At 35.6% G+C, this 25,040-nt stretch overlaps 1 protein-coding gene across 7 annotated transcripts in view; it reads left to right on the forward strand.

The window, feature by feature from the left end:
* The window catches only part of PCCA (propionyl-CoA carboxylase subunit alpha), a 350,996-nt gene that overhangs the window by 125,443 nt on the left and 200,513 nt on the right, over positions 1-25,040 (forward strand). For all 7 annotated transcript variants that reach the window (XM_065895812.1, XM_065895815.1, XM_065895813.1 and 4 more), the window contains 4 exons: positions 388-466; positions 7,165-7,267; positions 13,876-13,970; positions 19,335-19,485. In XM_065895812.1, the coding sequence (XP_065751884.1) occupies positions 388-466; positions 7,165-7,267; positions 13,876-13,970; positions 19,335-19,485 (428 nt within the window). The remainder of the gene's footprint in view (positions 1-387; positions 467-7,164; positions 7,268-13,875; positions 13,971-19,334; positions 19,486-25,040) is intronic.

A 25,040-nucleotide genomic window follows, 5' to 3' on the forward strand; every position in this document is an offset into this window, starting at 1 on the left:
TGTGTGTGTGCGCGCACACACACGTGCGTGTGTGTTTCCTTAATGCTATAAAAGTTGTTTTTTATATCCTTGGTTAATTAATACTGTATCTATTTCCATTTTTGGAGTCCACTTTCAAATTATGTTTTCTTAGCTTTTTATTTCATTATTGGGGAAAATGTTATATTTATTGATACAAATAGTCTTTTTCTTTTAAAATGATCACACTCATTTAAAAAATATATGTAAGATTCATTACACTGATATTATTTTCCTGACTCTAAAGAAAGGAACTTTTAAATAAATTAGTTATTGTCTTCTGTGTTATCGAACATGTGGTCAGTTGTCATGTTCATGCATCCAAATGATCAAAGTCTGAACTTCTGTCTAATTCTTCCCTGCTGTTAGGCTACCCTGTTATGATCAAGGCCTCAGCAGGTGGTGGTGGGAAAGGCATGCGAATCGCTTGGGATGATGAAGAGACCAGGTGAGATTCTGTCCAAAATATACTTTTGATGAAAATTGCAGTTACTAAAGTTTTATTAAACTGACAAGTAAACAGATACCAAAAGCATAATGGAATAGTTATAATAATCATCTAATTTTTACTCTTCTAGATGGGAAAAATTGAAATTATGCAGAAAAGTTTCTTACTTATATTTTGATGATGATTATCCTATTATCGAAAGGTTTTTACTTTCTTAAACATTAATACAGGATTATCTTTTTTTTACAGTGTATTTTTAAAAATTATAGTCATGATTTTGTCTTCTAGGCAAAAATTACTAACGTTTGGCTATGTAATTCTGAATGTGATCAAAGATTTGAACCATATATATTTGAAAGCAGTCATAATTTTATCTGTTTATTAGTATGCACTTGCTTCCCTTTGCTTGTCTATAAAAACATTGAACTACTATTATAACTTTATAGTGTGAAATATATTTCCTTTTGAATTTGAAATTATTGTATGTCCTTTATATGCAGTGCACTCTTATGAATTTAGAACACTTTCTTAGTAGTAGTTTCAGAAATCAAAAGAAACTTATAAAACAAAAATTTAAAAACCTAGCGTATTGATAACATCGTGGGGATTAGAAAATAGTATTTTTGAACAACTGCCTAGTACAAGCAGGTTTCAAGGGACTCTATTCAGATTTGTATTACATATTTCAAGGTTTGGCAGCAAGAGAGATTTATGTCATTTTTTGAAGGAGGGGAATTTAAAAAATCACTGAATTATTATCGTTAATGTTGCCTTGCCTGCCCTTTCTCTACCCAAAAGTAATTTGATCTTCCAAATGGTTAGTTCTGTTTTCTCCCTTTCTTTTCCCTTTCTTCCTATTCCCTGAAATCTCTGAAAGAGAGAAATCTGGAGTAGTTGATGTGAAAGTCATCCAATACAAATCTAATTCAGAAATTAGGTTCTAAAGTGAACATACAAGGTAAAAATCTCCTAGAGGCAATATATTACCCTTTAAAATCTGAGGGGAAGACACCACACTGCAGACTTGTACAGATAGTTTTAACTCTAGAAGACAGTTGTCTCAGGACATCATTGTTTCTTTGGTTGTGTGTTAGAGGTGAGGTGATAATATGTGCCCAATACAGACCTTTCAGCCCCAGTCTCATGTTCAGTGTGGAACTGATACCAGATACTGACTGAGGTAACGTCAGATTCTCCTCTCCCATCTTACACTTACCCAGCATAAATAAACTCATTGCATGGATTGGTGATATTTGTTATTGAGATATTTGATACGGAGAGCCTCCTGTGTGACAGGCAGTGTTTTAGTAAGGTTCCAGGAATACAGCAATGAACAGAAACAGACAAAATAATCCACTCCTCTATGCAGTTCTCTTTCTCTATTCCTCTATATCCAGTAGATAACTGGATCAGGAGTTCTTAACCTTTGAATTCACAGACCCGTAAAGTTCAGGGACGTTTGTGCGCCTGGATAAGGAAAAAAAGTACATATTTCTTTCACTAGCCTCTAACTGGAATTTAGTGTTTCCTCCAGTATAGACAAGCTACAATAGTAGTAGTATCTGTGGGACTTTTCACCCTTTAAGAGATCCCTTATATTATCACATTACATTGTTGCAGGTATCTCTAAGTTACAGTGATTGTGAGACTTGTTGTTGGAGCTTATTAATGAATAAAGAACCAAGTAGATGATATCCCAAATTTGTTTTTAAAAAATATTCTGATACCTATATTTCAGTATAATTTGTTTCTTATGCAATCCTATGCATATTCTTTTCTACATTTTAAATCACTTAGAACCTTATTTCGACAAGAGGGTCCTATACTGCCAAAGGCATCCACAACATAAACAAGGTTCAGAAACCCATTCTGGTAGGAAGAGACAAACAATGAACAAGATCAAAGTAAATCATATCCTGTTGTGGAAGGTGATAAGCAATATAAGAAAAGTAAAGGAAGAAAGGAAGAGACATGGGGAGTGTTGGAGGGAATTCCCATTCTAAGCAGGATTGTCAGGGCTGTCCTCGCTGAGAAGGCACATTTGAGCGAGGAGGAAGAGTGGGGGGATTAGGGTCCAGGCAAGGGAAGAGCAAGTGTGGAGGCTGTGACGCAGTAGCGTGTCTGGAGAGATCCAGCGCTGGCCAGCTGGTGGGGGCAGGGGGAGGAGTAGAAGGAAATGGGGAGCCGATTGTGTAGGACCTCGTAGGCCATTCTTAGTGAGATGGGGGGCTACTGGAAGGTTTGCGTAGAGAAGTCACAATCATGGAACTTCAACAAACTCCTGACATTATTTACATGTTTTGAATTATAAAAATTTTCAAACGTGCAAAGATGTAGAAGAATACAATGAACTTCTATATACGTATCATCCAGATTTACCAGTTGTCAAGATTTTGCGACTTGAGTTTTAAAAGGATCACTGGTTGCTCTCTTGGCAATAGACTTAACAGGGGGCAGAATCATGAACTCTGGAATCAGGGAAACCCGTTGGGTTGAAATAATCCACGCAAAATAATGGTGATGGTGGCTTTCACCAGTGTAATGGTGGAAGTGGTAAGAAAGAGTTTAATTCTGAAAGTAGAGGCAGCAGGATTTTCTGAGTGATTGGATATAGAGTTTGAGTACTTGAGGATGACTTGCAGGCCCTGTTTAAGTTACCTTATTTTTTTGCTCTTATTCTCTCTTCGGCCTTAGTGTTGATTTATAAGAATTAAATGGATATGCTGCAACACTAATTTACTTGAAAATTTCTTAGGAAATGCCAAAGAAGTTAAGGTCAGAGTGAGGGCGTTTATCTTCAGAACTGAGATGCTTAATTGAAGAATGGTCCGCTTCTTAGCCTCTCTCTGGAACTCTTTGCCTGGCGTGGTTCCTTTCGATAGTGGAGACTTGCAGAGCATTGGTTAACTATGTGAAATGTTTGAAGTTGGGCTGGCTAGTTGTTGTGTGTGGGTTGAAGCAGGCATAAGGGTAGGAGGCATACTTAGCCCCATTTTTACCACATAATTCGTCTTATTTGACTTTTGAAGTTCAGGTGTTGAAGCTATCTCTTGTGCTTTATTTGTAACCCCTGTGAGTTAGTGGACGTCTCCATGGTTTGGTTGGGCTTCCTCACGGGATGGTGACTTTAGACTTCTTACACAGTGACCCAGGGGTCCAAGAGTATTTGTTTCAAATGCAGGTGGAAGCTGTATCACTTTTTATGATCCAGTCTCATAAGTCGCACAGCTTGCCTTCACCATATTTTGTTGATTACAAATGAGCACAAATTCTACCTGAATTCAAGGGGAGGGACATTAGACTTCACTTCCTTGTGAAGGAGTGGCAAGTTTCTTAGAAGAGCATATGGAATGGGAGATGCTGTTGTGGCCATGTTTGGAAAAGACAATCTGCTATAGTCTATTGGTAGTAAAGAATGAGGTAATAAAGATGTTAAACACAACTTAATGGTTTTATAAGAGATGTGTATTTTGTGAACTCTTAATGTTTTTTTAACAGTGTTTTCCCCTTTTATATGGCACTTATATAGCCATTCCACTGAAAGCCGTAGCACTTATTTTTCATTATTGTTCTTAGGATCTCATATTTCTTATCAGTCATTTCTCCAGGGCTACTCTTAGTAACATATTCTTTTATGGTAGGATTACTGTTCAGTTTCTTGGCAATGAGATTTGCTATGCTGCTTTTAACCAATGGGTTTTAATTTAGAATTCAGTGATTATTGGAAATCGCTGTATCTATTCATATATTGGGCATCTTTGGTAAATAAGTTAACCTTTTCTTGGTCAGTAAATGTCACATTGTTTCAAAATATTTTCATATAATTAGTAAAAATACATACATAAACAATTTTCTACCTAAAATTACTCTTTTCAACTTGATAAATAAGCCATCTCTAAAACTTTGTTGAAGTTAACAAAGGTATAACATTATTTGATATAATGATACAAGACCCTCATTTAAAAAATTTGCTCTGTATCCTCTGTTAATTTGGAAAAATCAAAACTTTGGAAAAATTGAGAGAACAGTCCAGAAAACACCCATATATTTGTCTTCTGGTGTCACCAACTGTTAATATCGTGCTGCACTGCATTTACTCCTTCCTCCCTCGAGGAAGACATTTTTGTGCATAATCCACAAAAATTTTAACATTCTTCAGATGGAAAACTTAGTAGCCATTAATTGCTTTATTTTTTTTTAACGTCGTTATTGGAGTATAATTGCTTTACAATGGTGTGTTAGTTTCTGCTTTATAATTTTGCTTTATTCTTTTATCTTAAGGAGTGTGTCCCTCTTGTAATGTCTTCAGGGAAGTAACATCTATACTTATCTTAGAATCTTTAGAACATCTGAAAGATTTTAAAAAGTACAGTGTTTGTTGTATAATAAATTAGGGTAAGAGTCATGGAGGTTGTTGAAAGTAGACTCAGATATTTTCATAATAATCTCTGGCTTTCTTTTCCTTATCCCTATTTATTTATTTAACGTCTTTTTTGGAGTATAATTGCTTTACAATGGTTTGTTAGTTTCTGCTGTATAACAAAGTGAATCAGCTATACATATACATATATCCCCATATCTCCTCCCTCTTGGGTGTCCCTCCCACCCTCCCTATCCCACCCCCCCCCCATCCCACCCCTCTAGGTGGACACAAAGCACCGAGCTGATCTCCCTGTGCCATGCGGCTGCTTCCCACTAGCTATTGATTTTACATTTGGTAGTGTATATATGTCCATGCCACTCTCTCATTTCATCCCAGTTTACCCTTCCCCCTCCCCGTGTCCTCAGGTCCATTCTCTACGTCTGCATCTTTATTCCTGTCCTACCCCTAGGTTCTTCAGAACCTTTTTTTTTTTTTTTAGATTCCATGTGTATGTGTTAGCATACGGTATTTGTTTTTTTCGTTTCTTTTTATGGCTGAGTAATATTCCATTGTATATATATGTGCCACGTCTTCTTTATCCATTCATCTGTCAGTGGACACATAGGTTGCTTCCATGTCCTGGCTGTTGTAAATAGAGCTACAGTGAACATTGTGGTACATGACTCTTTTTGAATTACGGTTTTCTCAAGGTATATGCCAGTAGTGGGATTGCTGCCTTATGCCAATTTAAATGAAATGTTATGGCATACATGGAAAATTGATCATGTCTACATTTTGGAGTAACCTCACTAGACTTTAGGTGTTGTGAGGGCAGTTTCTGTTTTAATTTTGTATTTCCATCACATATATATATGCACCAGGCACATAGTTTCATGAGTAGTAAGTATTTATTGAATGAATGTATTACTGAGTGCTACAAATGATCTAAATGCAGTTTTCCATGAGCTCTAAAACATGTTGGTAATGCTTTCAAATCTGATAATTTATTTGGGTGACTTTGATTTTTAAAATTTTTGGTATTTTTGATTTAAATGCAAAATGAAAACTTTAAAATCATTAGAGCAGAGACAAACTGTAAAGTACTATGTTTTTTCCTTGTGAATCATTGTATCCCACCTAATAAAAAGTTAGTTATATGGTATTGAAAACAATGATTCATTGTGCTTTCATTTCTTCGAGGTTTGTAGTCTCCTGAGATCTAAACTCCATTCCCTAAAATCAAGGGTGTAATGGAGGACTAAGAAAACGTGATACCTTTTTTCTGAGAATGCTGAGAAATAGAAATTTTTGCAATATGTTTTCAAATTTATCCTTCTAGTCTGTGTTTACTTGCAATGTTGTATTTTCCAAGCACACAAACAAATGAGATAGTTATTTCTAATATTGCCAGATGGAGTGTTTGCAAATGAAAGGATTAAAAGAATTTTAATGTTGAACATTAAATACAGGTATTTGATTTGAAGATTAAGAAACTATTAATTACATATAAAAGGAATTAAATTTTATACTCGAGTATATCAGTGAATGGAATATAACATACTCTAGTTAGTGTTAGGTAAGCAAGTTTGAGTTTTTAATAGACTGAGTGAAATTTCAACGTGTATGACTTTAGTAAGCATATTTTAATAATGATAGTGTTTAAGTTATAGTTTGGAAATAAAATATACAAAGCAATAATTAAATTCATATTTTTATTTTAAAAAATCGAACTTTTCTCTTTTAATTATTATTTTTGAACAATTTTAAAGAAGATAAAATTGTAATGATCTGTATGGATGTGTGGGAGGTCATTGCTTTTAAAGTTGTGTATTTAAAATATCAGGGAGTCTTCTTGAGGACCCTCCTTTTGTATTCTTACTGAGTATATTTGCTGTGGCTTTGCCCCAGTTGTGCAGTCGTCTAGGTCCTTTACATTTTTGTGTGCATCTTCTGACTTTTGAGTCAAGTGTATATGCAATTTTATATATTTTTATTAGTGGAATTAAGGTATAGTAAGGTCAAAGAAATGAAATTTTATATGATTTGTATGGTTTATTAAAAATACCTCATTTTTAACAGTTGGTGAAATAAGTATTGGTATTCTTGTTTCTATAAAAATCTAGGATCAGGGAAATTAAAGCATTCACCCAGAGTCACAGAGCTAGTGAGTAGAAGAGTTGTTCAACCAAAATTAATTGAGTTATTTGTATAATATAAGTGAATTTTTCTCTGCTTTGTTCAGAAGTAAGCACAAATAAACCTTTAATTAGTTTTCTTTTATATTGAGGGCTGTATTTGTTTTGTGTTCATTTGACTGTTTTGTTTTTCTTTACAGGGATGGTTTTAGATTTTCATCTCAGGAAGCTGCTTCTAGTTTTGGTGATGATAGGCTACTAATAGAAAAATTTATTGATAACCCTCGTCATATAGAAGTCCAGGTTGGTACATTTTAAGATATCTTTTGAATTATTATAACTTTAAAATAATATTACTTACTCCTATTAGAAACACATCCTTTCTTACATTTACAATGATTGTGAAAGTTCCGGTATGTTCGAATAAGTATGAAGTAGAGAATGTACATAAGTTGATCGCCTCCCTTTGGAGTCTGGTATCCTTTTTTCAAAGTGCCAGAATGTTGATTGGATGGGGAATGATACAGAAGCCCAGCTCCAGAAAGCAATAGTCACAAGATGTCCGTCCAGGCAGAATATATTCTACCTAGAGGCGCACTCAGTCCCCTTCTGATACTGGGCCACTTTGGGGCATTTTTAAAAGAAAAGTGCCTGACCTGGACGCTTATATCATTTCAGTTCACAGATGTCTGTGTGGCTTATTGTGGCAGGCGTTCTGCTATTGGATAGAGATGAATAAATCATTTCTTCTACTCAGATTAAGATTGTAATCCATCTTTTAAAGTGGTTGTGGAGGTGTGGCTTTCAGCAAAATAAAATGTTTTTTTTCTGAAATAAAACACAGACGAAGAAGGAAAGTCTGCCGGAATTTTTGTTTTTCTGTCAGAAATGCCTTGTGCTAATTTTACACATTGTGGCTATGAATTGATATGTAACAATTGAAATTGATAAAATATAAATATCAGATTAGAAATCATATTGAAATGAAAGTATTATTATTTTTTTCTTAATTTTGTGTGGATAGAGTTCCAGACAATTAAATAAAAGGTTATTTGCTGCCCTTGTAACTTTCTGATGGGGCATAATAAAACAAAGTCTTAGATTTTGTCATTGTGTTTTCTAAGTTTAATCATCACTTTACATAGATATTATTTCTAGTTAGGAAATCTTCATGTAGATCCTCAAATCTTCCAGAGTGGAAAAAACAAATTGCAAACATATAATCCATTTATATTTTTAAAACATTGAACGTAATGTATTTCTTTCTGAGGCTAGCAGATTTTGTTTTGTTCGTTAGTTTTTGTTTTTAGATATTCTAAATTGAAATATCACATATACAGTGAAGTCCACCTAAGTGTACAATTTAGTAAAAATTTATTTATATACATATATAACTGTGTAACAACCATCCAGATCTGTATATGGATCATTTCCGTTATATCAAAAGATTCTTTCATACCACTTCCAGTCAGTCCTTCTCCTTAGCCACCAAAATTAACTGCTGTTCTGACATCTAATACCATAGATTGTTTTTGTTTGTTCTTAAACTGCATATAAATGGAATCATATGGTACATTCTTGCTTGTGCTGGCTTCTTTCACACAACATCATATCTGAGGTTCATGAGGCTGTGCATTATCATTCACTCAAGAATTGCTCTGTGGTGTTCCATTATTTGAATAACCTGCAATGTATCCATTTTTCTGATGGTGAACCTTTAGGTTGTTTCCATTTTTTGATGCTATGAATAAACTGCTATGTCTTTTTCTGAACATAGATACTTTCGCATATACTGAGGAGAGGGATTGTTGAATTACATGGTCAGGTTATGTTTAGTTCTAATAGATACTGTGGTTGTTCTATCAATAAAATATACTCCTGCCCATGATATATGAATGTTTCCAGTTCAGCCTGTTCTCAGTTTTTTAATGTTTAGCCATTTTGTTGGACATGTAATAGTATCTCTTGTAATTTGCATTTCCCTGATGAATATTGATGCTGAGCATGTTTTTATACGTTGATTGACCAAAACTGGATATCTTATCTTGTGAAGCGACTGCTCAAGTCTCACCCTTGCCCCCCTTTTTCAAATTAGATTTTTTGGAATTATTGAGTGTTCAGGGTTCTATATCTATTTTGATTATGAGTCCTTCACCATACACACACACACACACACACACCCCATATATTCCCCCCATCTGTGACTTACCTATTCACTTTATTAATAATGTCTTTCAAGGAATAGAAGTTCTCAATTTTGTTGAAGTCCAGTTTAAGTCCAATTTGCGTACCCAAGTTAGGAGCTTTATTGTTTTAGGTTTGGTATTTAGGCCTGTTACTCTCTTTGAATTTTTTGTTTGTTTGATGTGAGATGGAGTCAAAGTAAATTTTCTTACATTCTCATACCCAATTTTTCCAGCATCATTTATTGTGGTGTACATTTGCTGTAAATTAAGTGACATTTGGTCACTGTCTTAATTATTTTGCTTTTGTAGTAAGTGTAAAAATCTGGTACTGAAGGGCTCTAAATTTATTGTTTTTCTTCAGATAATGTTGGCTTTTTTTATATTCTTTGAGTTTCCCTGTAACCTTTAGACTTCGTCTTGTCAATCTGTCTCTACCTTCTACGTACATTCCCACCCTCTCCCCACATCAGATGGGATTTGGATTATATTGAATCTAGAGATTATTCTGGGGAGAATTAACATCTTAACAATATTGAGTTTTATAAGCCATGAACTAGAATATCTCTTCATGTATTTATATCTTTAATTTCTCTCAGCATTTTTTTGTAGTTTGGAGTGTAGAGGTTTTATCTATCTTTCATTAGATTTATTCCTGGATGTCTGATAAGTTTTGACACTATTATAAATGTTATTTTCTAAATTTCATTTACCTATTGATTGTTGCTTATATGTAGCAACAATTGGATTTTATGTATTAATCTTGTATCCAGTGTCCTTTTTAAATCCACTTGTTTATTTTTTGTGTTTTGGTTATCTATTGCTGAGTGATTAACCATCCCAAAATACAGTGATTTGAAACATTTAAGGTTGTACAACAATGTGAATGTACTTATTTAATGCCACTGAGTTGTACACTTAAAAATGGTTACAGTGGGGCTTCCCGGGTGGCGCAGTGGTTGAGAGACCACCTGCCGATGCAGGGGCCGCAGGTTCATGCCCCAGTCCGGGAAGATCCCACATGCCGCGGAGCGGCTGGGCCCGTGAGCCATCGCTGCTGAGCCTGCGCGTCCGGAGCCTGTGCTCCGCAACGGGAGAGGCCACAGCAGTGAGAGGCCCGCGTACCGCACAAAAAAAAAAAGTTTACAATGGTAAATTTTACCTATATTTTTGCCACAATGAAAAAAACTACACAACATTTAACTATTTCTTATAATTCTGTGGGTTGATTTGGTTCGGCTGGGCACATCTTTTGCCTCACTAGGTGTCTGTCCACTGGGGCAGTAGTCATGTTGGGGCTTGACTGGTTTGGAACATCCAGCGTTAGTGCCTTGGAGGATTGACTTGAAGGTGAGGTCAGCCAGGACATGGGACAGCTGGGCCTCTCTCTTTCTCTCTTTATTCATTCTTGGGGCATTTCCACATGACTTCTCCATGTGGGATTTCTATCAGGACATCCAGACTTCTTATATTGAGTATCAGAGCTATGTGAAGTGGCCATTCTGTCTTTTAAAGTTTAGGTGGCACAGGAGCACTTCTGTTGCATTTTGCAAGTCACTTGGCCAGCCTAGAATCATTGCCATAAGTGCTTATGCAAGGGTGCGCATACCAGGGTTTGTTATATTCAGGGCTGTTTTTGGATACTAGTTATCACAACCCTTTCTGCGGCCCCCAATGCTCATGTCCTTCCATAGGCAGAATATACCTACCTTCCTTCCAAGACCAGAATCTCATCTTCAGACTTGGTTCAGGTATAGACGAGACTTCTTGTGTATGGATTCTCAAGAGCAGTTTTTGTGATGTGAAGATCTCTGTATTTAAAGACAGTGTGACACTCAGTTATCAAAAATACAATGATGAGTAAAGGATAGGACACTGCAATGAATACCCCCTATTCAACAAGGTAGAAAAAGGGAGGCACACAGTATTCAATGGTTCTTAGCAATCGAAACCCAGAAATTTAAGCTGAGAGATCCCTTTGGAGGGTTTTGTAATAATTCTTGTGGGAGAGGGTAGCACCTTGGGCCAGCGTGTGGTGGAGGTGGTGAGATGTGATTGAATTCTGGATATTTTGTGAAGGTAGACCAGATTTTCTAAAGATCAGATGTGATGTATAAGAAAAAAATAAGGCATCAAAGATAGTTTTAGGCTTTTGGCCTGACGAATTATAAGAATGGGACTGTCTTACTGAGAAGGGAAAGACTGTGAGAGGTAAATGTTTTTGGGGAGGAAATCAGGGTATGAAGATGGACCAATGAAGGTTGAGATGCCCATTAGATATCAAAATGTAGGTGTTGAGTAGACTGTTGGATATTTGTCTGTAATTTAGGGGAGATATTTGGGCTACCCTTCCTGTAAGATCCTAGAGGTAAAATTAATTTTTCCCCCTTCTCTATATTCCCCATCTAGCACTTACTTGTGCTATTCCAAGACCACTTACACCATTTTATCTTTAGCTATCAAACTTTCCTCATAGATGAAGAAGTCCTTGAGGACAGAGGCTGGATCTTATTCATTTGTTTTCCCTAGCAACCAGGCAGTGTCCTTCACATTATTAATACTCAGTAAATGTTTGTTCAATTGTTTTAAATAATTATATTTCTACATAAGCTTTTAGTTTATTTTAATTAACCATGGCGTATATCCTAGCCGATATTTTTAAACTTAGGTGAAAATATCTCCCAGTAACTTAAATAGGCAACACAGATGTTTCCCATATCTGATCTACACTTGGAAGGTTTTTTACTTACTTTCTTCAGTTTTAATTAATGTTAGATAATTTGTGCACATGATAAAGGGTATTCAATGAAAAGTAAGCCTTCTTTCACCCTTGTCTCCAAGTCCCCTGGTTTCTATCCCTAGAAGCAGGCACTGTTACTGTTTTTTGAATATCCTGCCATAGTCTGTGAAGTATATACATGTGTATCAACTATTGTTTTTCACATGAGCTATCACATACTCTCTTCTTTCTCGTGCTGAAACTGTGTACTGGCAATAGGAATGGCACAGCTCTGAGTGGTTTAAACCAGGGCACTGATGGCATTTTATGGGCTGGATCCATGGATGTTAAAGGGCTTGCCATTATGTGGAGCAGTCTGTTATGATAAAGCTTTTTCAGTAAGCAGTATATCTGGGAGATCTTTCCATATTCAGTACGTGCATATCTGTAAAGGGCTATATTAAAATTTTAAAAAACTCATGATGTGTTTAAGTATTAACTTCCCTTACAAGCACTTTTTATTTATGATGTTTTCTGGTTACTTTGTCTCTTCATCTGATTAATGGAATTCCCTGGTTGTCCAGTGTTTAGGACTTGGCACTTTCACTGCCCTGGCCTGGGAACTAAGATCCCACAAGCTGCGTGGCACAGTTACACAGACTTCAGGGAAAAACAAACTTGATTCTGTGTATATTTGAATCTGATATTTTACAGTTGAAAATGTTTCTAAGAATTCTTGGTTATTGTGGCTTTATTTCTTGGAGACTAAGTCTACTTTCACTTCCACGTCAATTAGAATAAAAAAGGAGGTAGAATAAATTTAACGTTTAAAAATAGTTCTAGATGTACTTCATGCAGTCACCTTTGCGTCTTAGAAATAAAATTCCGGCTTACTGGCATTTCATTAATATTTTCCTTTGGAAGCATTCTTGAGGTTTAGGTAGGTTTTATTTCCTAAAAATTAACCTTGTAGTCATTTATTAACTGTTCATTTTATAGTTTATTATACTTGTTAAACCATGATCTCTTTTGATTTGATGTTTTCAGCAGCCATATAAAATATTAAGATGACATTATCTACTGTTTATAATGCATGGGAAAACAGTGACTTGCCCAGAGAGGTGGCATGGCTGTTTGGAGCTTAAGTTAGTGCCTTGATTTTGGCTTCTAGAAGAGCTTTTACCCCCGTGAACTTAAATATATGCATTCAATAGTATGCATCTACTCCTTAATCATGAAAATAGATTAATCTATTTCTGATCAAATATTCTATGCAAAAACATTAATAAAGAGCATGTTTTACTGTTTCCAGATTTAGCTAATAAGATATATGTTAAATTTGAATTTCAGATAAACAGTGATTTTTTTTTTTTTTAAAGTAAAAGTATGTCCCATTCAGTATTTGGGATATATTTTTATTAAAATTTTTATTAAAATTAAAAACTCCAGTTTGTTTCCCATTATTACAAATGGGAAAAAACATAATGTTATATATTAACCCCAGACCTTTTACCAGTTTCTTATAACAAAAATAAAGCACAGTAAAAATATCCATATATAAGTAACAGACCACATACTGGTTGTAAATGAAATAGCATTTCCTGATCAACAGACGTGATAATATTAACAACAAACAGATGTTTGTAATAATCCTTGCAGCTCTCCTACGTGCCCTTGAAATCTAGAATATATTCCCTTTATTGATACTCATTGTCCCTCACAAAATTGGTACAATTGATTCTCATATTTTACCCAGTGTATTGGAAATGTAAGATGAGAATTTTTTCCTCAAGTCTTAATAAAAGTGTTCAGTTGAGTTTTGGAGTGGTAAATATAAAATTTTCCTCCATTAATGTCAACCAAAAGAAGACTGTATTTGAGAGGTATATATGTTTTATGAGGTTGGAGTATTAAAATCCAAGGGGTGTTGCGTGGAGAAAATGTTAATTGGGCACATATGCTATGGAGATGGCTCTGTAATTTTTCAAGTAGTATTATTGCTCTTTCAGGTTTTAGGTGATAAACATGGGAATGCTTTGTGGCTCAATGAAAGAGAGTGCTCAATTCAGCGAAGAAATCAGAAGGTGGTAGAGGAAGCACCAAGGTAAGAGCTTCTCCCAGGGAAACTTTATAGTAGTCTGATTTTTATATATTTCACATATTTCTTTCCCATTTTATTAGCTAAAATTGCTTTAATAGTAATAGTAGAATGTATTAGTGTGTATATATTAAAAATTCTCCTCATTGAGGTATAATTGACACATAATTATCTCTTGAACAGCACAGTTGTTAAGGATGCTGACCCTCCATGCAATTGGAAATCCACATGTAACGTTTAAAGTAAGCCCTCTGTATATGTGGTTCCTCTGTATCTGCAGTCAACTGACCTTGGATCTTGTAGTACTGTAATATTTAGTATTGAAAAGTGTAAATGGATCCTTGCACTCCAAACCTGTGTTGTTCAGGGGTCAAGTATATTATATTAGTTTAAGGTTTACAATATAACGATTCGATATTTGTATATATTGTGAAATCACCATAGGAAGTCTGGTTAACATCCGTCACCATATATAGTTAACAGAATTTTTTTTTTTGTAATGAGAACTTTTAAGAGCTACTCTCTTAGCAACTGTCAAATAAGCAATACAGTATTATCTATAGTCACCATGCTGTACATTGCATCTCAACGACTTATTTATAGCTGTAAGTTTGTACTGTTTATGTCCCCCTCAACCGTCAATCTGATTTCTGCATCTATCAGCTTGTTGTTTTTTTTTTTTAAAGATTCCACGTATAACTGAAATCATACAGTGTTTGTCTTTCTCTGTCTGACTTATTTCAGTTAGCATAATGCCCTCAAAGTCCATCCATGTTGTCACAAATGGCGAGATTTCATTCCTTTTTGGTTTTGGGGTTTTTGTTTTTGGCTATACAGCTTGTAGGATCTTAGTTCCCTGACCAGGGATTGAACCTACACCCTTGACAGTGAAAGCACGGAGTCCTAACCACTGGACTACCAGGGAATTGCCAAGATTCCATTCTTTTTTATGGTTGAATAATATTCCACTGCATATGTGTATGTGGTGTGTGTATATATATACATATATATAATATACATACATATATATATATATATACCACATTTCTTCATCCATACATCAGTGGACACTTAGGTTGTTTCCATGTCTTGGCTATTATAAATAATGCTGCAGTGAACATGGGGGTGCATGTTTCTTTACAAGTTTGTGTTTTTGTTTTCTTTGGATATGTACCCAGAAGTGGAATTGCTGGATCATATGGTAGTTCTGTTTTTAACTTTTAAGGTAACTTCCATACTCTCCTCCATAATGGCTGCGCCAATTTACATTCCTACCAACAGTGCACAAGGGTTCCCTTTTCTTCACATCCTTGCCAACACTTGTTATTTCTTGTCTTTCTGATAATAGCCATCCTAGCAGGTGTGAGGTGATATGTCATTGTGGTTTTGATGTACATTTCGCTGATGATCTGTGCTGTTGAGCACATTTACATGTGTGCGTTGGTGATCTGTGTGTTTTCTTTGGAAAAGTGTCTATTTAGATCTTTTGCCCATTTTAAAATCAGATTTTTTTCCTGTTATTGGGTTGTATGAATTCTTTATGTATATTGAGTACTAACCCCTTATCAGACATACGATTTGCAAATATTTTCTTCTATTCAGTAGGTTACCTTTTCATTTTGTTGATAGTTTCCTTGGCTGTGTAGAAGCTTTTTAGTTTGAAGTGGTCTTAATGTATATTTTTATAATTAAGAATTTGCCACTTGATCTTTCTCAGTACTTCAGTGCATGAAAGTGAGAGAATACTTGAACAAGAAGTTGGGGTTTCATTAGAGGAAAAAGTGGGGTGATAACCCACTCTGACTCCCATAGTCTTCTAGGTAGCCTAGACCCTGTTGGTGTGTCTGAGCACGTGGAATTTCTGGGATACCTACCTTCTAGGCTCTCCAGTTGGCAAAAGTTTCATAAAGTTGATCCTGAATTTCCCGAGTTTATCCTACCATGAAAAGGCTTTTGGGACATGGTTCTTAGAGATTCCTTGATTCATCAGAACTACTTTGGGCACTTCTCCAAGCCACCTGTCATGTGTTTGGTGTAGCAATTTCATGGAGCTTCATTTCTACTTTGACACTAGTTTGGTATTTATATATATTCTGGTTTCCTCTTAGTTCTTAAAAATCCGCAGTTGAGTGTTCATTGGTATATTTAGTAACTAGACATTAAGGAATATAACCAATTGTAGCTTAATCAGCATAGCCAGTGTGCCTTGAAAAAATGTGTGCGTGTGATTTCTGAAAAGATTAGGTCTGAATATGAGTGGATTTTTAAAATCACAGAGTATTGTTAAAAATCAAATCCTATATCCCCCCCCAAATTATAGATTTAAATATCCAACAGTCTACTCAACACCTACATTTTGATATCTAATGGGCATCTCAACCTTCATTTGTCCATCTTCATACCCTGATTTCCTCCCCCAAAACATGCACCTTTCAGAGTCCTTCCCATCTTCACCATGCTGTGAAGAACAGCCCTTTGTGGCCTACATGGGGTGTAGCCCTTTATCTCTTGGCCCATGTAAGACGAATGGAAGAAGAGAACCAAAAGGAATGTTCTGTGTCTTTAGGAAGAGTCCTAGAACCTGCCAGCGTTGTTGACTTGGCAGTGATCCGAAGTTAGGTACTTTCCTAAGGAGTCTGGGATATGTCTGTTTTCCCGAAGTCACCATGTGCCCAGCTAGTTGAATGGAAAAAGGGGACAGGGGATGATGGTAGAACAGTAATAGTCTCTGACACACCAGTTTTGTAGTCTTATGTTTTCTTATCTTCTTGTCTTAACACTTCCAATATAATTAACTTTCTCTTTTTATTGGAAATCCACTCAAGTCTTACCTGGGATAGAAATCTTTCACAGACTGGGAACCTTGATTTTTATTTGTTTCCTTTCTTTCTCTAGAAATGTAAGTTTTTCATATGAACAGCTCATCTATTAATTGAGAGAAAAATCCAAGGAAAACTTAAAGCAGTAGGAAAAAAAACTAGAACCAATTGTTAATAGTGACCTGATATGTATTTGTGTATTGTGAAATATTAAAATAAATGGAATATGCAGTTTTCAATTCCTGGAGTAAGAATCTCCCTCTGTGCTTTGAGTGCAGTGGTGAGCTTGCTTGCAGCTCTGAGTATCACTAGCAGAGTTTATGACAAGGGAAAGAATAAGACCAGACAGGACAAAAATAGTTCTGCTCACCTGTGCTTGAGATTATCCAAATGTTACGATGTTAATCTTTAGTTGCATTTCCTTTTTTTTTCTTTTTGGTTGCATTAATTTTGTCAGCCATTATTGTTGAAATGTCACCTATGCCTGTATCTGTTAGGTTAATGCAGAGCTGTTATTTATAATAGGTAGATAAGATTCATAACATCTGAATCCAATGATGAATCCTGATGTCATCAACGGGGAGACAGTATGAAGTACACTTCCCACCTGTGAAGTATCCTTGCCTCCCCTTCATCCAGTCAAACCTGAATCTATTCAAGGCTCTAGATCTAATCAGCAGTTTACAAGAAATAGAAATGTAATGTTAAAAGACCTTGTGAACATTGCATGTAGAGGAATGAGACAGGAAAATGAGCAGATCCTTGGCTTAAAAAAAAAAGAAGAGGGCATTACAAGTTAAAAGCATCATAAAGATTTAAAAACCAGTCAAATGCAGTGGCTAGATCTTATTTGGATCCTGATTCAAAGTTATTAGCTCTAAAAAGATATTTACAAGATAATCCAGGAAATTTGAATACTAACTGGATATTAAAGCTATTAAGGAGTTCTTGTTAATTTTAAAAGTGTGATTATGTTATAAAAGAGTACTTATAGAAACAGATACGGAAGTTTTTTTTATGGAAGAAGTAATACCTAATTTGGGATTTGCTTTAAAAAAGAAAAAAAAATGGAGTTCCCTGATGGCCTAGTGGTTAGGATTCCGGACTTTCACTGCCGTGGCCTGGGTTCAGTCCTGTCGGGGAACTGAGATCCCATAAGCTGCGTGGCACAGCCAAAAAAAAAGGGGGGGAGCTGGTAGAAAAGTGGACATGCAGCATAGACAAAACAAGAATAGCTATGTAGTAATAATTGTTACATATGGGAAACAGGTATGTGCAAGTTCATTATATTCTTCCATAATAAAAAGTTCATAAAATGTCATCTAAATCTTACACATTTGAGAATAATTTTAATCCACAAATAGAAAAGTAGTCCGTGTTTTATTTCTCAGAGCCTTTTTTGTGTAGAAGCAAAATATGTGAAAATGCAGAAATGATTTGATAATATTCTTTTCAGGGTTCATTGAAACCCTTTTACTTGCCTGCTGGAAGGTGCTTTTTTATTGTGAAACAAAAGTTTTGAGGATTTATTAGATGTACAGTGGATTCTTGTTATTTGTGGTAGTTACGTTTTTTTTAAAATTAATTAATTAATTTTTGGCTGTGTTGGGTCTTCGTTGCTGTGTGCAGGCTTTCTCTAGTTGGCAGCGAGCAGGGGCCACTCTTTGCTGCAGTGCACGGGCTTCTCATTGCGGTGGCTTCTCTTGTTGCGGAGCACAGGCTCTAGGCACGAGGACTTCAGTAGTTGTGGCACATGGGCTCAGTAGTTGCGGCTCACGGGCTCTAGAGCGCAGGCTCAGTATTTGCGGCACATGGGCTTTGTTGCTCTGCGGCATGTGGGATCTTCCCGGACCAGGGCTTGAACCCATGTCCCCTGCACTGGCAGGCGGATTCTTAACCACTGCGCCACCAGGGAAGTCCTGTGGTAGTTATATTTTATAAAGTCACTGTGAACACTGAATTAATAAATACTGAAGCATTGCTCCTAGGGGAAATACAGAATTAAGTTTCTGTGAGCCTCTCATCAGAACATTTTCATCAACCGATTAATACATAACCTAGTTTTGTATGTGTTTCTGTTGAAAGACACCTTATTTTAATACATACTATTGATTCATTAACCTTGAACTCACCGTCTTGGCCCACAGCGCTATAATGCTTGCCTGAAGGAAGCTCACCTAACACACATTTTCTCTATAGGGCACGACTTCCAATCTTACTTGGAGAAATTATGAATATATATGTTAAATTTTACTCATAGGAAACAACTACTTGTGCTAAAGTAATTGTATATTTTATAGATTGAAGTTGCTGTGTAGTGTGGAAAGTTCAGATGTTTTATAAAAATCTTAAGTTGATTTATTTAAACATGTTATGCTTAATAACACAATAAGCATACATTATAAGCATATATAAAGCATATAATATGAAATCTTAAGTTGATACAGATGATCATATCTGAGTAAACTTTAAGAAAATTTTTATGTAATGCACACAAAAGATTACTTAGTTTTTGTTCAAAATGTAGGAAATTACTCTTTCTTATTTGCAGCCTTTTTCTGGATTCTGAGACTCGAAGAGCAATGGGAGAACAAGCTGTAGCCCTTGCCAAAGCAGTAAATTATTCTTCTGCTGGAACCGTAGAATTCCTTGTGGACTCAAAAAAGAATTTTTATTTCTTGGAAATGAATACGAGACTCCAGGTAACAGAAACTCTGGTTTTCATTCCTCTCCACGCCTCTATACTTTTCCCTTCTTTACCACCCCTTCTTGTGTTATAAAAGCTAAAAATCAGCTCCTTAAAGTGTTAAATATTTAGTTTTTATGCTTATGCTAAGAAATCTGTTGGAAATGACAGATAAGTATCAGGTTAATTTAATGGTCAGTGTCTAGCCCTTCTACTTTGTTACTGTTAATACTTCATATTGGAAATTCCTTTTTTTTTTTTTTTTCTTGAACTTTCTTGATGAAGTGCATTAGTTAGGGTTCATGTGCTGATAAGACAAACTACTCTAGATATGATAAATAGAAAGGGATTAAGGGCTTACCAGTCATTGGAAGGGACGGAGGAAGGAAGGGTATCTAGAGTGAACTTGCAGGAATGACCCTCAGAACTGGCTTCTAGAGGAACTGACACCTCTGCCACAGTTATGAGGTTGAGAAATCAAGCGGCTGCCCTGGAATTTGACTTTAGGGATATGCTTCCTCAGTTTCAGTCAAGGTCTCTGGAAGCCACTGGTGCTGTAACTAGTGGCTTTATTTCCTTCCTTCTTCCCCCTTTTCTTGGATTTAAATTGTAAACTAACATACACATACAGAACATGACATAGAATACAAATGTGTAGTTGAAAAAATTATTAAAAGCAAGAGTTCACGTAAGCCTCAGTAGGATCGGGAAGTACCAAAATGCCCAGCACTTCTTACCCCCGCCCCTCAACTTCTTCCCCTTCTCAGTGATTTCACTTCCATCTTCTTATTTACTATTCTGACTGAATTCTAAACATCTCCTTACATTTCTGGATAGCTCTTCCTTTTATTTATGCACACCTAGGAAATAGAATTAATTTTGCCTGTTTCTTTTTTAAACTTTAAATCAGTGGGATTATATTGTATGATTTTTATATTTGGTTTCTTTTCTCAACATTGTGCTTATGAGATTATACCATGAGACTGATTTTCATTTACTGTGGAAGAATTTATGTATCTAGATGCATTTTGAGACCAATGGTAATACATATTTATAGTTTGTATAGTTATTAACCTCAGTTTTTGGTCAAAACTTACGATACTCCTGCTTGAAATAACTTTTTTAGCTTGTATTCTATTCTTGTGAACATCTTTAGAAGTGGCAGAATTTTGCCTTTTAAAGATTAATTTGATTTTGATTAAAAATATGTCTTTATAATGAAAATGTCTAATTAGATAATTAGCTGGGAAATCATGTTTTTGATTAAAATGGAGACTATTATGTCATGATGAGACTAATAGCTTGTAATACGATTCTGAATGCAATTTGAAGTGACTACAGTATATTTTATTCAAGGCACAATGAATACTAGATGGTTTAGTTGGGGTATTTAACAGAATTTGCAAAATTAATAACAAGTGTTTGTTTATGGCACTTTGTTACTACGTTCTGATTTTTTTTTCAATCTATTTATTTTTTATTTGTTTCTGGCTCATTTATCTCAGCCTGTAAGTTTTTTTAAAGTTTGGCCCATGGTTGTTTTTGTTATAAGACTCCCAAAAGTTGATATTTATTATCAAATAATTCTGTGTAGGGAGTCTAAATCACTTAGGTACCTACGTTTATAGTTTGTTTCATGGATGGCTTGCCAGGAAATTATGTTCAGTACCCTCAAAAAAGATTATAAATGAATTTCAGGAAAAAATGAAATTCATAAAGAATGTTATATTAGATCTCATAGTACCTAATTTTATGCTGTTTAATAGCACTTTTATAATTTGTCTCCCATTTAATGTGTAACTATCTCTTTTCTCTCTTGCATTTGCTTCCAGTGGCAGTAATCTTGTCAGTTACCAGACAAATTAATTTTGATTTTTTTAAGAAGCATCTGTGTGATGGAGGGATATTTGCTGGTGGAGGGTGAAACTGAATGGGAGCATGAAAAAGCATCTTGGATTAGTATTCAGAAAGACATTCTTAGATATTTCAATGACGTCTTTCCGATATTGTTTAAACAATTCAAATGTCCTTTTAGTAGTAGATTTTCTGTTTCAAATTTCTTTGCTAACCTTAAATTATAATACTTAAGGCACATTCACCACATTGTTTATCTTCTAAGATATATGTTATCTCTAATTAGTGTTTCAGTTTGAGCCTGGAGAGCTATAATTTTCTTTGTGTTTTTTTTTTTCCTTGAAATTTCCTGATTGAACTCACTTTTTCCAGCTTTAGTATTTGTACATTTTTTCCTGGTAATAGAAATGTGAGTAGCATCTTCACTTTGCTGGATTTTCTTAAGAGCGATATTTGAAATAAATACTGTTTCTCCTTAAAGAGAAACACTGAGAAAGTCACCACGTTTGGTGCATAAATACTGGTTTTATTCTCAGTCTGGTCAGAATTTATGTATCAGGATTATCTATGCTATCCCCATATATGTTTGTTTTTAAAGTCATTGTTTGCCTTTGCTGAAAGATAAAATTCAAATGCTTTTGCATTACAAGTCCCTTTTCTCTGTGGCCTTAATCTCTCCTTTCTTTTCCCTGAATTCAGTTTGACCTCTGTGTGCCTTTATCATGTTACCCCTTTGCTTGGAATGGTCTCTGTTCATTTCTCCTAGTAGGAGTGCACATATGTATCCACCCATGCTCACCTGTTTCCTTCTGTCTTCATTTGAAAGATGGATAGATATGGATACTTTACCAAAAAATACCATTTTATTAAAATGTTATTTTAATGAAATAAATTATATGTAATTTTGCTTGAATAACTTTATAGTTTCCTACTTCATTGAATTGAAATACTAAGAATTGGTAATACTTGGTTAAAAGAAAATCTAAATTGTTCAGAAGAGTATACATTGGAAAAACAACTTCCCATACCACATTTTTGTTACCACAACCATGTATTTTTCCTGCAGAGACAACCTTTGTTTTACTTAAAAATATGTCTTTTGTAGTATTCCATACCTAATTTAAAGCATTATCTTCTTCATTTTTGTGATTTTTAATATTCAGTTGTATGGATGTACAGTCATATAATTTCATTGGTTTCCTAGCGATAATTTTTGCAGTATTCTGCTCTAGCAAATAGTGCAATTATTGAAAGACCCTATACGTCATCATTTTGCACATGTGGAAGTAGAATTGCCTGGAAAGGGATATGTCCTTTTATAATTTAGTGAAGTATTATCAAGTTGCCTTTTATAGAAGAACTTGCCTGGCCAAAAGGCAAGTTTTGCCTTTGGATCTTTGTATGGTAGTGAAAAATGTGTCACATTTTCATTTTTCTTATTATGAGTGAGGATGAATTTTTCTTCATAGATTCCTTTACATTTCCTTTGCCCTTTGGGTTTTCTTATTGACTTACAGATGTTTTTATTTTTTTGGGAAATTAGCCATTTGTGATATCATCAGGAAGCACTGCTCCATGAATATTTTCACATTTTTAAAGAGTGAGGGCTTTCTAACCAAAGACCTCTGGCACCTGATTAAATGATAACAGCTTTAAAGATAGAATGCTAGAGAGAAAGCATTATCTTTCCCCAGAGCCATTTGTTGACATTCCAGATTGGTAAATAGAGGCCTTCCTCCTCTCTCCCCAGAAGGATTTGTTTACTTCCCAGAGCCAAGTTTGCTCTCTCTCCAGAGATGAAGAAGGGCAGACGTGCCAGGAACTCTTTTTTTAACAAATACATTTATTTATTTATTTATTTACGGCTGTGTTGGGTCTTCGTTGCTGTGCATGGGCTTTCTCTCATTGTGGCGAGTGGGGGCAACTCTTCGTTGCGGTGCACGGGCTTCTCATTGCGGGGGCTTCTCTTTGTTGTGGAACATGGGCTCTAGGTGCACAGGCTCAGTAGTTGTGGCACATGGGCTCAGTAGTTGTTGCTCGTGGGCTCTAGAGTGCAGGCTCAGTAGTTGTGGCACACGGGCTTAGTTGCTCTGTGGCATGTGGGATCTTCCCGGACCAGGGCTCGAACCCGTGTCCGCTACATTGACAGGCGGATTCTTACCCACTGCGCAACCAGGGAAGTCCCCAGCAACTCTTATTTAAGCTCTGAGATAAATATTTTTGGGGTTCTGCCCCTGTGATAGGTGGACAACTCTCTGCACGCACAGGGACGTTACACCCATGAGGAATTGGGGTGTGAGAAATGGTGTGAAGATGCTCTGTGAGTAAACAATTGCTTCCTTCTCCAGTCCAGGAACTGTGTTTGTTTCATGGCAGGATTAACAAATGAATGTAGATATAAAATATACAGATAGGATTTGTGGCTACTTTTCTCTCACCTGTCGCCTGTCTTTTGGACTTTGTATATATTTTTTCTTCCTAGGGAGAAAATTTTGGTTTTTAAATTTTGCAGTTGAATTTCTAAATCTCTTTATCATTTCTGATGTTGTAATATACTTAGACTTTTCCTACTCAATTGTAATTGAAACATTTTTCTTCCATGTTTTCTTTTAGTACTAATTTCATCTTCCTTGGTGAAATTTTCAGTTCATCTGGAATTCATTTTATTTTTTTCAAATGGTTACCTGTTTGTCACAGCCATTATTGAATAATCATTCTTTTCAACATTAATTAGAAGTCATTTTCATTATGTACTGAATTCTCATATGTATGCAGATGTTTACTGTTTTCTTTTTTTAACCTTTCTGTTTATTCATGTGCTGGTACCACACTATTTTAGATGTTATATCTTTTTATTATAATACAGTATCCAGTAGGAATATTCTTTCTGATTACTCTTACTTTTCCATGTGAAGTTTTTGGGTTTTTTTTTTTTTTTTAACATCTTTATTGGAGTATAATTGCTTTACAGTGGTGTGCTACTTTCTGCTTTATATCAAAGTGAATCAGCTCTACATATACATATCTCCCCATATCTCCTCCCTCTTGCGTCTCCCTCCCACCCTCCCTATCCTACCACTCTAGGTGGTCACAAAGCACCGAGCTGATCTCCCTGTGCTGTGTGGCTGCTTCCCACTAGCTATCTGTTTTACATTTGGTAGTGTATATATGTCCATGCCACTCTCTCACTTTGTCCCAGCTTACGCTTCCCCCTCTCCATATCGTCAACTCCATTCTCTAGTAGGTCTGTGTCTTTTTTCCCATCTTGCCCCTAGGTTCTTCATGACCATTTTTTTTTCTTAGATTTTATATATATGTGTTAGCATACGATATTTGTTTTTCTCTTTCTGACTTACTTCACTCTGTAGGACAGACTCTAGGTCCATCCACCTCACTACAAATAACTCAGTTTCGTTTCTTTTTATGGCTGAGTGATATTCCATTGTATATATGTGCCACATCTTCCTTATCCATTCATCTGTCGATGGACACTTAGATTGCTTCCATGTCCTGGCTATTGTAGATAGACCTGCAATGAACATTGTGGTACATGACTCTTTTTGAATTATGCTTTTCTCAGGGTATATGCCCAGTAGTGGGATTGCTGGGTCGTATGGTAGTTCCAGTTTTAGTTTCTTAAGGAACCTCCATACTGTTCTGCATAGTGGCTGTATCAATTTACATTCCCACCAACAGTGCAAGAGGATTCCCTTTTCT

The sequence above is a fragment of the Phocoena phocoena genome, chromosome 18 (genome assembly GCF_963924675.1).
Source record: "Phocoena phocoena chromosome 18, mPhoPho1.1, whole genome shotgun sequence".
Taxonomy (NCBI): Eukaryota; Metazoa; Chordata; class Mammalia; order Artiodactyla; family Phocoenidae; genus Phocoena; species Phocoena phocoena.